Source organism: Lynx canadensis, chromosome C2 (genome assembly GCF_007474595.2).
Source record: "Lynx canadensis isolate LIC74 chromosome C2, mLynCan4.pri.v2, whole genome shotgun sequence".
NCBI classification, from domain to species: domain Eukaryota; kingdom Metazoa; phylum Chordata; class Mammalia; order Carnivora; family Felidae; genus Lynx; species Lynx canadensis.
The window spans coordinates 48,609,799-48,622,878 of NC_044311.2; the positions used below are offsets into that span (position 1 = coordinate 48,609,799).

At 42.9% G+C, this 13,080-nt stretch overlaps 1 protein-coding gene across 4 annotated transcripts in view; it reads left to right on the top strand.

The window, feature by feature from the left end:
- ARHGEF26 (Rho guanine nucleotide exchange factor 26) overlaps window positions 1-13,080 on the top strand; it is a 134,965-nt gene that overhangs the window by 84,483 nt on the left and 37,402 nt on the right. For all 4 annotated transcript variants that reach the window (XM_030329554.1, XM_030329555.1, XM_030329552.1 and 1 more), the window contains one exon: window positions 8,319-8,408. In XM_030329554.1, coding sequence (XP_030185414.1) covers window positions 8,319-8,408 — 90 coding nt within the window. The remainder of the gene's footprint in view (window positions 1-8,318; window positions 8,409-13,080) is intronic.

A 13,080-nucleotide genomic window follows, 5' to 3' on the forward strand; every position in this document is an offset into this window, starting at 1 on the left:
TAAAGCAAGCTTAGCTTGCTGGGAGCCAGGGCTTGGAGGGAAAGAGAATGTCTCAGGTGTGTGTAGAGACCCAACAGCGAGAAAGCATTTGGAGGATTTGAAGAGCTGGAATGTTCTCTATGTGGCTATAGAGTCCAATCTAGGAAAGAATACCAAGAAGCCATGTTAGGGACGTGTGGACCTTCTCTTCAGATGATACAGAAGCTATAAATTCATGTGTTGTGAAGGTGACAGTGGGGATGGGACCAGTTGTGAGGCTTTTGTAGTTGAGTAGGCTAGAGGTGACAGTGGCCTTTATGGATATGACAGTAAGATGGAGAGAAGCAATATATAATAGAATGTTGAGGAAGTAGCACGGAGATTGATTGGGTGAGTGTATTCGGGATCAGAAGTCAAGGAGTATGGTCTCTGGCTTGAGCAGCTACATGGATGTTCCTATTTACCTTTACAATAGAAACATAGGGAGAAGCTGCTGACTTCCGTTTTGGATAGGTTATAACAGAGGTTCTTACAGAATATCCAAGTTGGCTTGAATAGTGGAGACCTGGATTTGGGAGGCGTGGGCATAGGATGGGTTCTGAAGTTGGGAGAGTGGATGACATTTCCCAGGAAGAATGTGTACAGTAAGAAGAATAGTGAGTCTGAGGCACAACCATGAGGAACTCCACCATTCGTCACAGAGGCCACTTAAAAACCAAACCGTACCAAAGAAGGAGGAAAACCGTAATGGCCTGGCAAACGGCAGATGATTTGGTGGAAGGAGGGTCAGCGCTGTCGAGTGCCCCTAAAGGATACAGTGCGTAATGAGTGAGGGATTCATGGGTTTATCATCAGGTGGGTTGTGTCCTCCCAGTGGCAGGTGGGGAGGCCGGATTGCAGTGTGTTAGGAATGAGTGGGAGGCATGGGTTTGCAGCCGGCTGGCAAGCGTAGCAAGCTATTGCAACATGGTGGCTGCCAGTGAGCTGTAGCTGAAAGAAAAGTGTGGGAAGTCTGTTTGTTTACAGATTAAAAAATCTGTGGGTACCTTTTAAATGCTAATAGGAATGTCTAGCTGAGAGAAAGCTGTAGAAGATGTAGGAGTCAGGATACTGTATGAGCTAGGCAGAGGGGGCAGAGATCATGATAGCATCAGAAGCTTCCTGAACCCTTGGAGCTACCTCATCACCTTAGAGTCTGGTACACTTTTGCACCACTTTACTGTGAGGTACACTTGACGATTTCTTTTAATCAGGTTTAAGTTGACTGCATTTTACATATCCTCATCCTTGAGGATGTACCTACAAAATTATGGGCTTTGTGAGCTAATTTATTTTTCTAACATCGATTTTTTTTCTTTGTCTTTATCTTTCTCCTTCTCTTTCTCCCTCTCTTTCTCCCTCCCCGCCTCCCTCCCCTCCCCCTCCCCGCCTCCCTCCCCTCCCCCTCCCCGCCTCCCTCCCCTCCCCCTCCCCGCCTCCCTCCCCTCCCCCTCCCCGCCTCCCTCTTTCTTTCTCCGCCTCCCCCTTCCCCTCCCCGCCTCCCCCTTTCTTTCTCCGCCTCCCCCTTCCCCTCCCCGCCTCCCCCTTTCTTTCTCCGCCAACCCCCTTTCTTTCTCCGCCTCCCCCTTTCTTTCTCCGCCTCCCCCTTTCTTTCTCCCTCTCCCTCTTTCTTTCTCCCTCTCCTTCTTTCTTTCTCCCTCTCCTTCTCCCTCCCCCTCCGCCCTCTGTTTATTTTTGAGAGACAGAGACAGAGCATGAGCAAGGGAAGGGCAGAGAGAGAGGGAGACAGAATGTGAAGCAGGCTTCAGGCTCTGAGCTGTCAACACAGAGCCCGATGCAGGGCTCAAACTCACGAACCCTGAGATCATGACCTGAGCTGAAGTTGGACGCTCAACCGACTGAGCCACCAACATCCATTTTTTATTTAAAAGTAAGATTATCTGTGCCTTAGTCCATTCAGCCTGCAGTAACAAAATACCACAGACTGGGTGGCTTTTAAACAACAGGAATTTGTTATTTCTCACAGTTCTGGAGGTTTGAAGAGTCCAAGATCAAGGTGCCAGCATGGTTGGGTGAGGGTCCTCTCTGGTGGCAGATTTCTCCTTGTAGCCTTACATGGTCAAAGGGACTATGGGGGCAGTAGGGCTTCTTTTTTAAGAACACTAATCCCATTCATGAAGGCTCTACCCTTATGACTTTTTTTTTTTTTAATATTTTTTATTTAATTTTGAGAGAGAGAGAGAGAGAGAGAGAGCAAGCAAGAGAGGGACAGAGAGAGAGAGAGAGAGAGGGAAACAGGATCCAAAGCAGGCTTTGAGCTGCCATTGCAGAGTCTAATGCTGGGCTCGAACTCACGAACCATGAGATTGTGACCCGAGTCGAAGTTGGACACTCAACCGACTGAGCCACCCAGGTGCCCCCTCTACCCTCATGACATTTAAAGCACCTCCCAGAGGCCCCACTGCCCCATATCATCACCTTTGGGGGTCAGGGATTCACCATATGAGCTTGGAGGGGTATAGAAATTTAAACCAGAGCAATCTGCCAACCACTTAAATTCATCTCTTGCCCTATCATTGGTCTGCACAACCCACTTTGGGAAACACCGAGTGAAGAAACTTAGCCAGCCTGACATGGGCTACCTAAGGTCCTCCTGCCCATGGGCCTCTCCTCTGGACCCCATATCCCATGCTGCTTCCTTGGAGGCAGTAGGGGAGACGGTCTTTAGGTGGAGCTACTAGAGAAGTTCTAACCTTGGATTTGAAGGACATTTTCTCAGATTTTATTTGGTTGTTACTGAGAAGTTAAAAAAGAATTCACACAGAAGAGGAAAGAGGAAGGCAGTAGTAGTTGTTGAATTAGGAATGATATTTAGTGTCTCCAAGAATTTCACATCCCAGTCACAGTAAGCCACAACATTCCTTCAGGCATCTCTTGTTCACTGGATTTGACACTGGTACTTGTAGCAAAGGCTGGCAAAAACGTAAGGGATCAGTGAATAGCCTTAATCTGATACTATTAGCATACAAAAGGCACTCTGTGAAGAAATGCTGTCTTCGTGACTTGTTTTCTCTGCATTTCTTTTTCTCTCTTGAGCACAAGTTATGAACATCAGCATTATTTCCCTAGTCTCCTAGTATTGTGTGGTAACTAAAACCACTAATATAGTCAGCTCAGGAATTAATCTTCTTTTGCATTTGTGTAGGTTACTGATGAGTTACCGATTCTGGGAAAACAGTATCAGTATTTTCAACAAAAAGATTGTACATATAGAGCATTTATTGTTCAAAATTAAAATGCAGGGTGCCTGGGTGGCTTAGTTGGTTAAGCATCTGACTTCAGCTCAGGTCATGATCTCACGTTTTGTGAATTAGAGGCCCATGTCGATCTCTGTGCTCACAGCTCGGAGCCTGGAGCCTGCTTTGGATTCTGTTTACCTCTCTCTCTGCCATTCCTCTGCTCACACACACTCTCTCTCTCTCTCTCTCTCTCTCTCTCTCAAAAATAAACATTAACAAATTTCTTAAAATTTAAAATGCAGAATTTCACTTGTTTGCTTTACCCAAAAAAGAAAGAAATTGGGAGTTGCCAGTATTTATTTTAGAGAGTGAAATTTGGTATATCAGGGTCCAAGTTTATAGAGCCAGACTCTGTGGAAGGCCCCTGGACAAGTGTCTCTGGATAGTTACTCGTTCTTAGAAAACATGAGTAATATCTTCTCTGGTAATTAAACTGCTAATGTAATGAAGTTTTTTTGCTTTTTTTGTTTTTTTGTTTTTTTGGGTTTTTTTGTTTTTTGTTTTTTGTATAGTGTGAATAATGTCATTGAGATTCCTCATACGTGTTGCTGGAATGAGAGTTACAGCTTACCGAATTTGGGGCCTTGGAAAATCTTATTGGCCTAGTTGAACAACTCAAAAGCAAGAAAGATGTTTCTCCTAAATAACAATTTGTTTACTTCTGACTTTCTGTTCACATGCTGGGGTGGAGCTAGGGGGAGGGCAATTTCCAGGGAATCTGAAGTTCAGCTGGTACACAATGATGTCTGGTGTTGAAGGAGTGGTGGTCGAGAGAGAGTTTCTTAGGCCTGTGAAGTCTTTGCTGCCGTTCTCTTCCATTTACTCTCCCATGGAAAAGATTAACTGCTTTCACTCTTACCTCACAAAAATGCTACCTCTGTTTGGAGATACCATGAAATTATAAGCTGTTCTCCTAGTGGCAAAATAGCCACGTCTCTTCACTCTTCTCCTGTAACTACTGCTGCAGCCATTTGCAGCAAGGTAGATGTATCTATCTGTTAACAGGGAAAGATCCCTAAGCTATATTGTTACGTGAGGAACATTAAGTTGCAGAACAGTACAAATGGTGTGATAACATCTAAATAATACAATGTGTTGACGCACATATGTATGTTATTGGTGTAGAAACAGTTCCAGAATCATACACATCAAGCTTTGTGTGGAAGGGAGGGATTCATAAGTTTTCTGTTATGCCTTTTAGGTACTGCTCTGTAAGAATGCGTTTCAGGTTTACAGAGGTATATTTTTTAAATAAACTAGGATATTTAGAAAATTTAAGAGACCTAAAAATATATCAGTACTTTTATCGAAGGTGATGACTGTTGTCATTCTATTATACATCCTCCCAGTTGGATGTTTGTTCTAATACCGGTGCATGGTATAAACGTACACTGAAAAATGCATTTGTGTGGTACCTGTTTGACTTACTGTTCTACAAAGTACTGCCTAGAACGTTGTCTTGCATCAGTGATTGTGCTCATCTGGTTGTTTCTAAAGATAAATTTCTAGAACTGGGTTTACTGGAAAAAATGTAGGTATTTTTTAAAGGCCCCCAAGGGCCTTCGTAAAAGGTTGTCCCCATGTTCGTGGCCACCATGATATGTAAATGTTGGTCTTACTGCACACTTCTCAGCATCAGATATTCTTTTAATCTTTGTAAGTTTGAACGACTGAAAATATTTTATTTTCAATTTATATTTCCTTATTGGAGTGTTTGAGCTTTTTTAAAAAAAAATAAATTTGTCCTAAAGAAATTAGTGAGTTAAATTTAATAAAGCTTTAACAGCTGCTGAAGGAAGTCATGGCTTTAATATACTGAGCTTGATTTTAATCAAAAACACCAGAGCACACATATCTGAATTAGTGCTCTTCCTTTTGAAATAGCCGTTAAAATGGGCTCCACTGATGAGACTGTTAAGACAGTTTGGGAACCTTTTTGTTTTTAATATGCCTTCTAAAACATTGTTTTCTGACATGGTGGCTGACTCTTATCTTTTGCTGAGGGAGTCGATATTTGAAAGTTTAAGAAATAAGATGATAACCCAAACTTAATAATGCCATTTTCCCCTATTTTATTTTATTTTATTTTATTTTATTTTATTTTTTATAAAGTAGGCTTTATAATTTTTTTTAATGTTTATTTTTTGAGAAAGAGAGTGTGAGCAGGGAAGGGGCAGAGAGAGAGGGAGACACAGAATCCAAAGCAGGCTCCAGGCTCCGAGCTGTCAGCACAGAGCCCGTAGTGGGGCTTGAACCCAAGAACTGTGAGATCATGACCTGAGCTGAAGTCGTACATACTCTGAACTGACAGAGCCACCCAGGTGCCCCACCCCTCTCATTTTAAAACAGGATTGCTATAAAGAAGCTGTTCCCTCCTCCCACCCACCTTATTTTTAAGTGATTTATAAACTGTCTCTGAAGGCAGCTTGTTCAGGCAGAAACATTTGCTGAATGTTCCTTGTGTTTTTAGGTGCTGGGTTGTGGGCACTGGGTTTACAAATAATGGAGATTTCACAATCTCTGCTTTTCATTCTTTTTGGAGAGGAAATGCCCCAGATAAGTCTTGAAAGACAGGTAGGGGGGTATAAATCTAGTAGATAAGGAGTTGGTTGGACAGAGCGGGATGAAGGGTATTCAGGCAGAGGGAAAGGGAAGCACATGCAAAAGTGCAAGGGCAGGATGGAACGTGGGGCTTTGTCCAGAAATTTTGCAGGGCTGAGGCCCAAGATAGGAGTGGGAACAGGCTTGCAGTCAATAAGCAGTTGCCAGATCATGGTTTTACTAAGACCTAATTCTGAAAACCAAGGGGAGCTTTCTAAGGCATTTCATGATCAGATTTGAACTTAAAAAGATTGACAGCATTATCTGGAGGATGTGTAAGAGTAGGGTAGCAGCAAGGGATGGCAGAGAATTGGTAGGGAAGAGGGAGTTTGAGCCTGAGTTCCGGGGACAATACAAAGGGAGGGTCATGGACCGTGGAACAGCAACATTAAGGAGGCTTTATGACTGGTTGGATATGGAGCACAAAGAAGAGGGCGGTGTCTGAGAGCTGTGAGGGCTAGGTTTTTCAGCTGCAGGGAGTGAGTGTTGGAGGTGATGGTCAGGTTTTGTTATTCTCATTCTGAGTTTGAAATGCCTGTGAGTCATCCAAGAAGAGATGTCTTCTAGTTGGAGGTAGAGCCTAGGGGACAGACCGAGTCTGGGAATGTAGATTTGGGAACTGTGAACATACTCCACGAGAGAAATTATAATAATGTCTGGAGCCTTGGCTGCCTAGTTAGATTTCACTCTGACATGTCTTTTATTTATTTATTTATTTTTATTTATTTTATTTATTTTTGGGACAGAGAGAGACAGAGCATGAACGGGGGAGGGGCAGAGAGAGAGGGAGACACAGTATCGGAAACAGGCTCCAGGCTCTGAGCCATCAGCCCAGAGTCTGACGCGGGGCTCGAACTCACGGACCGCGAGATCGTGACCTGGCTGAAGTCGGACGCTTTACCGACTGCGCCACCCAGGCGCCTCACTCTGACATGTCTTAATCCTTTCAGGATAGTGCAGTTTCAGATTCCTAGCCGTGATCAGGTATAGCCATCATTCCCTGCATCAGTGAACTCTTTAGGTTCAGACTTAAAGATAAGCTGTAACTGAAGATTGGGGTACTCTCCAAATCCTGAAATGCGTTAGGCAATCATAAATTGTTTATGCGTCCATCAGTAGGGGGTTGAGTAAATACGTTGTGAAAAGCATATGATCACAGCATAAATGGCATCGTATCACGTACCTGCTGAAAGCCTGCTGGTAAGACTTTCTCTTTGCCCTTGGAATACAATCCAGATGCCTTAAGACCTTGTGTGCTTTGACCCTGGCCTCTAGTTCCATCTTGTGCCATCTTCATGTGTCAGGATCTTATACTTTCTCGGGCACACCAGCACTTTGCCATCGTATACCCTTTGCTCATGGTGTTCACTCTGCCTAGACCAATGCTATGAGGAGGTCTGGAAGGGTCTCAAGCACGGGAGTTTCTGTCTTCATGGAGTGTGGGGTTCCCCACCCTCCCAGTATGTAGATGTGTTCTTGTTCACCAACCTGGAGCTCTCTGAACTTCATAGTCAATCACCAGCCCTCTCCCCTCCCCAGAAGTCTGGTGGGGGAGGGTGTGGTAGGGCTGAAAGTTACAACCCTCTCTGTAATCACTTGGTTGGCTCTGCTGGCAGCTGGCCCCCATCCTTAAGGGCTTTCTGAAAGCTACTTCATTAACATAAACTCAGATGCGGTTGAAAGGGGCTTCTTATGAATAAGAAGACACCCATTTCACCATCATCGCTCTGGAGCTTTTGGGAACTGGGAACAAAAGTAAATATTATAACTAAAAATGCCCCTATGGCTCTTGTAAATAGAAATTATAAGGACTGTAGGGACTGTGTGCTGGGAACTATGAACCAAGACCAAATAAATTTTATTATAAGTCACAGGCCCTTATCAGAGGACTTTGAATGCATTCAGTTTGTAGATAATTCAGTAGTTCTAATTACACTGAAGTTCCTGTCCTTGAAGAAATCACTGACCAGTAGTTTCCACCAAAGGTTTCTCTCTTTTAGCATCCTGTGCTCTGGTCCTATGCTTTACAGTTAACAGTCTGCTTAAACTTTGCCTTTGAAGTTGGTAGTCTGCCCCAGCCATTTGGACTGCGCATCTTCCCTGGGGCTGCGTGAGGTTTCCCTGGTTTCCCTGGCAAAGGAGAGGAGGAGGGGCAGAGGAAAGGAGCTGAAGGGTCCGAGATCAGACTGTGGGAGAGCCCTCAGAGGGCTCCTCCCAGACTTTTCAGGAGTTTTTTTTCCCCCTCTGTCCTCACATCTTAATCCACCACCTCTAACGGGGTACAGTGTCTTAACTGTGTAAAACTGTGAGTTCTTTAACTGTCAGAAATGAGTCTCTGGAGCTTCCAAAGTGCAAATTATTTCCTGTGAGAGATCTGCATTTGAAATTAAGGTTTCTCTCCTTGACCTCTTAACCCTTCTTATTATTCTGTGTTCCCAGTTGGTTCGACTGTGCAATGAAGGAGCTCGGAAGATGGAAAGGACTGAAATGATGTACACCATTAATTCCCAGTTGGAATTTAAAATTAAGGTATTCTCGTATTTCTTCATAAACAGATTTATTGCTGCTCTTGCCTATGTCTTATGTAAATAGAGAGAGGTAGTTGAGGGCAACAGAGTAGATAGGAATTTGCTTTTCAAAGAAGGGCCATAAATTGATTGGAGAGGGACTGGACTGACCGAGGGAGATAGATGCAGACGGACCAGGCAGCTCTCTTGCTTATGGTCACCAGATAAAGTTGCCTTTCTCCAGGCCACAGGTTACATGTTATCTAACTAGCACATTCCCTCCCACATCCCTCCCCCCAGGAAGATGCCAAATTTAGGGAAAAAGGTAGTTAAGAAAAATAGAATTTTGGAATGGAAAGGTGATTTCTTTAGTATTCTCAAAGTGTCCTGCAAAACAGTGGTATCCCGTGAATTGGATCATATGTTCTCCTAAATCAGATAAGGGCACTCCTCTTCCAGTTTGCCAAACAAAGGTTGTTAGTGGAAAGTTCTTTTCAAATTTGTTTTTCTTCCATAATTCTTTTTTGAATATGCGCTCCCTATTACTGCTTGTCTGACGCCACTTAGGAGTGGATGACAGGATGAGTGAAAAAGAAAATGACCATTAATGGCAAATAGAGGTCCCAGTCCTTTGTTGGCTCACAACTGAGTTCTTAGTGGATGTGAATGCTCACGATTGTGATTCTATTTTATTTTGTAACTTGTAAACTTAATGAAGCAACTTAAAATGACTGGTCATATTTTTTCATAGTAAAAGTGCTCCTAAATTGTGCAGTAGAAATATAGTGATCATCATTTCATAGCCTTATGCAGAGAGCAGATTTTCTGCTATTATAGAGACACTGGTACAGTGTAACTGTATGCTTTTATTTGTATAAAAAAGGAAAATAGGGGCGCCTGGGTGGCGCAGTCGGTTAAGCGTCCGACTTCAGCCAGGTCACGATCTCGCACTCCGTGAGTTCGAGCCCCGCGTCAGGCTCTGGGCTGATGGCTCGGAGCCTGTTTCTGATTCTGTGTCTCCCTCTCTCTCTCTGCCCCTCCCCCGTTCATGCTCTGTCTCTCTCTGTCCCAAAAATAAATAAACGTTGAAAAAAAAAATTAAAAAAAAAAAATAAAAAAGGAAAATAAAGCCCGGAGAATACTTCATTGTTAACAGGGTCACTGGACTAATGGTGGTAGGATCAGGACTAGGGTCCATATATCCTGACTTGCAGATCAGTGTAAACTCTTTCACTAGAACATCGTGACTATAACTATTTAGATGTTGGAACATGACCCATAATTCTTAGAGCAGAAGGTGATAGGTACTTGCTAAAAACTCACACACACACACACACACACACACACACACACTCAGTTATAATATCTTCTACAGAAATTTACGGTAATTTCAAAACCCATCTTTCCCCCATCCCTCAAAACCGAACTTTTTTTTCTCTGTAATTTGTTTTAAGTATTTTAGAAAATATGTCTAGACATCAAAAGTTTTATCTCTTCTTTTTTTAAAGTTTATGTATTTTGAGAGAGACCGAGCAAGTGGGGGAGTGACAGAGAGAGGTGGGGGATGGGGGTAGAAAGAATCACTTGCAGACTCCACACTGGAGCCCTATGTGGGGCTCGAACTCACAAACCCTGAGAACATGACCTGAGCAGAAACCAAGAGCTGAACGCTTAACTGACTGAGCCACCCAGGTGCTACCTCCCCACCACTCCCTGCTCTGCCCATTTTTTTACAGATTATAAATCCCTAACCAGTTTGATTTTTAAAGATGATAAATTCTTTACCTAACAATTTTTTTTTTCTTCACTGAAAATCACTTGGCTTAAGATATCTTTTTTTATTAAAAAACATTTTTTTAAAAATTTATTTATTTTTGAGAGAGAGAGGGAGAGAGGGAGAGAGAGCATGTGAGAGAGTGCACGAGCAGGGGAGGGGCAGAGAGATGGAGACACAGAATCCAAAGCAGGCTCCAGGCTTGCTGTTAGCACAGAGCCTGATGTGGGACTCGAACCCATGAACCGAGAGATCATGACCTGAGCTGAAGTCAGACGCTTAACTGACTGAGCCATCCAGGTGCCCCAAATGGCTTAAGATATCTTTAAGGTCTATTTCTCTAGAACCCAAAATTAATTTGTTATTGAAAAATGCTTACCCTAAGGGTCCTTAAAAATAAATGATTAACATCAATCAAGTTCATGAATTTTGGGTTGTTTTCTTTTGATTCAATGCTTAAAATTATTTGCGAGCCTAAAGGAAGATAATCTATGTGTTGATTTTATAATGAGGTGCTTAATTCAGGTCACTTAGAAATACTCTTAAAATCTTAGGATCTTATTTCTGTAACACTTTATGGACAGCAATGGACATTTTTATTCCGTTCATTTTATATTTTTTATGAAAAAAAGATTTTTTAATGTTTGTTTATTTTTGAGAGAGAGAGAGTAAGGAGCAAAGAGAGAGGGAGACACAGAATCCGAAGCAGGCTCCAGGCTCTGAGCTGTCAGCACAGAGCCCGATACAGGGCTCAAACCCACAAACCACAAAATCATGACCTGAGCTGAAGTTGGCCGCTTTAACCAATAGCCACCCAGGCGCCCCTCAGTTCATTTTAAAGATGAGAAGATAGATATTGGAAGTTCAGTGATTAGTCCAAGCACATACATTGTTTCATCAAATTTTGTGAGTACTTTGTGGAAGGCAGCATGAAAACCAAAACATGATTCCTGCCCTCAAGGATCTAACAGTCTAATAGGAGACTACAGAATTACAGAGGAGTCAGCAAGGTCTACAGCTGTCACAGTAGATGAAGACAGTTGAGGGCACCCGGCTTTTTTTTTTTTTTTTTTACTATTATTTATTTTTATTGTTCTTAGAAGTTAGTGATTCATCACTTACATACAACACCCAGTACTCATCGCAATAAGTGCCCTCCTTAATGTGCATCACCCATTTAGCCTGTCCCTCTGCCTACTTCCTGTCCAGCAACTCTCAGTTTGTTCTCTATACTTAAGAGTCTGTTTTTACTGTTTGACCCTCCCCATCTCTTTCTCTCTCTTTCTCTCACTTTTTTTTTTTTTTTTTTTTGTGAGAACACTCTCATGGGAAGGGGGTGGTCATCCCTACCTGTGAGGAATAGAGGGGTGGGGAGCACAACCTTGTAGCAGTCAGGCGAGGCTTCATCCCAGAGTTATGTTTGAGCTGAATCTTGAAAGGCGAGTTAGGAAGAGGCTTCTGGAAGTTAAAAGCAGGAGCAGATGCACAGGGCATGGCTTCAGCTGCTGTAGTCCAGCAACTGTATGTGTCCAGTGTGGGTAGGCATGAGGTGCAGGGGGAGTAAGGCAGAACAGAGCAGTAAAAAGCAGCTCATGTGGCGCCTTGTGTGCCAAGAGGAGCAGCTGAGCAAGGTCATTTGGGAGCCAGTGAAAAGTTCTAGGCAGGGAAGTGACACTTTAGCGACATGGGAAAGTCCTTTTGAACTTATTCCAAATCCAGAAGTCAATGTTTTTTAATGTTTATTTTTTTTGTTTTTGAGGGGGGGGAGGGGCAGAGAGACAGAGGGAGACAGAGAATCCCAAGCAGGCTCCACACTGTCAGCACAGAGTGTGATGCAAGGCTCGAACTCGCAAACTGTGACCTGAGCCAAAATCAAGAGTCGGACACTTAACTGGCTCAGCCACCCCGGTGCCCCCCAAATCCAGAAGTTATTAAAAAAAATTGATGAGTTAATTTATATGAAAAAATTTAAAGATTTCTCTATAGAGGGCAAAAATAAAGGACATAAAAAAGTGAAAAGAGAAATAGCAAACTGGAAAAATATTTGCAGCTCACATATTAGATAGTAGGTTAATATTTTCAACATATAAACTCAAAGTGATAAGAAAAAGATAAGGAAGACAGGGCATCTGGGTGGCTTAGTCCATTAAGCATCCAACTTCAACTCAGGTCATGATCTCACGGTTCATGGGTTCAAGCCCTGAGTCAGGCTCTGTGCTGACAGCTCAGAGCCTGGAGCCTGCTTCAGATTCTGTGTCTCCCTCTCTGCTGCTTCCCTGCTCTCTCTCTCTCTCTCTCTCTCTCTCTCTCTCTCTCTCTCAAAAATAAATAAACATTAAAAAGAAAAAGATAAGGATGAAAACGCATTAGAAAATTCCAAATTAGAATTTGGACAGCTGTGTGAGCTTGGACATTGCTTTATGTCTCAGTTTTCTGAACCTTACAATGGGACTGATAATGGTACTTGCCCTTGGAGTTCTTGTGAGGATAAAATTAATTTACTAGATGTAAAGGACTTGGAACAGATGTGTTTCATAGGAGGCAAGCAGTAAATATCATTCAGATTCATGGTTGGAATAGTTTCATAGGCCTGGTGGGCATGTTGCAGTGCTGGAGAGTGAATAGGATGTGAGACTGTTTAGACAGATTTGGCTTTTCATCTAACAACCTTGGTGGGAGGAAGGGAAATGAGGGTTATAGGGGAAAAAGTCGGTCACCAAACTGAGATCAGAGACCAGTTTGTGCCTCAAATCCAATGTTTTTTCCACTAGACCACAGCTTTCTCTAGAAGTTGCCTCCACAGAGTTGAGGAGGATTACTTTTTGGCTTGTCATGGGAAGTTTGGCCTTATAAATAAATACATGGGGAAGTAGAGGATTGTCGGGCTACACCATAAGCTGTAAGTTAAGAGTAATTGAGT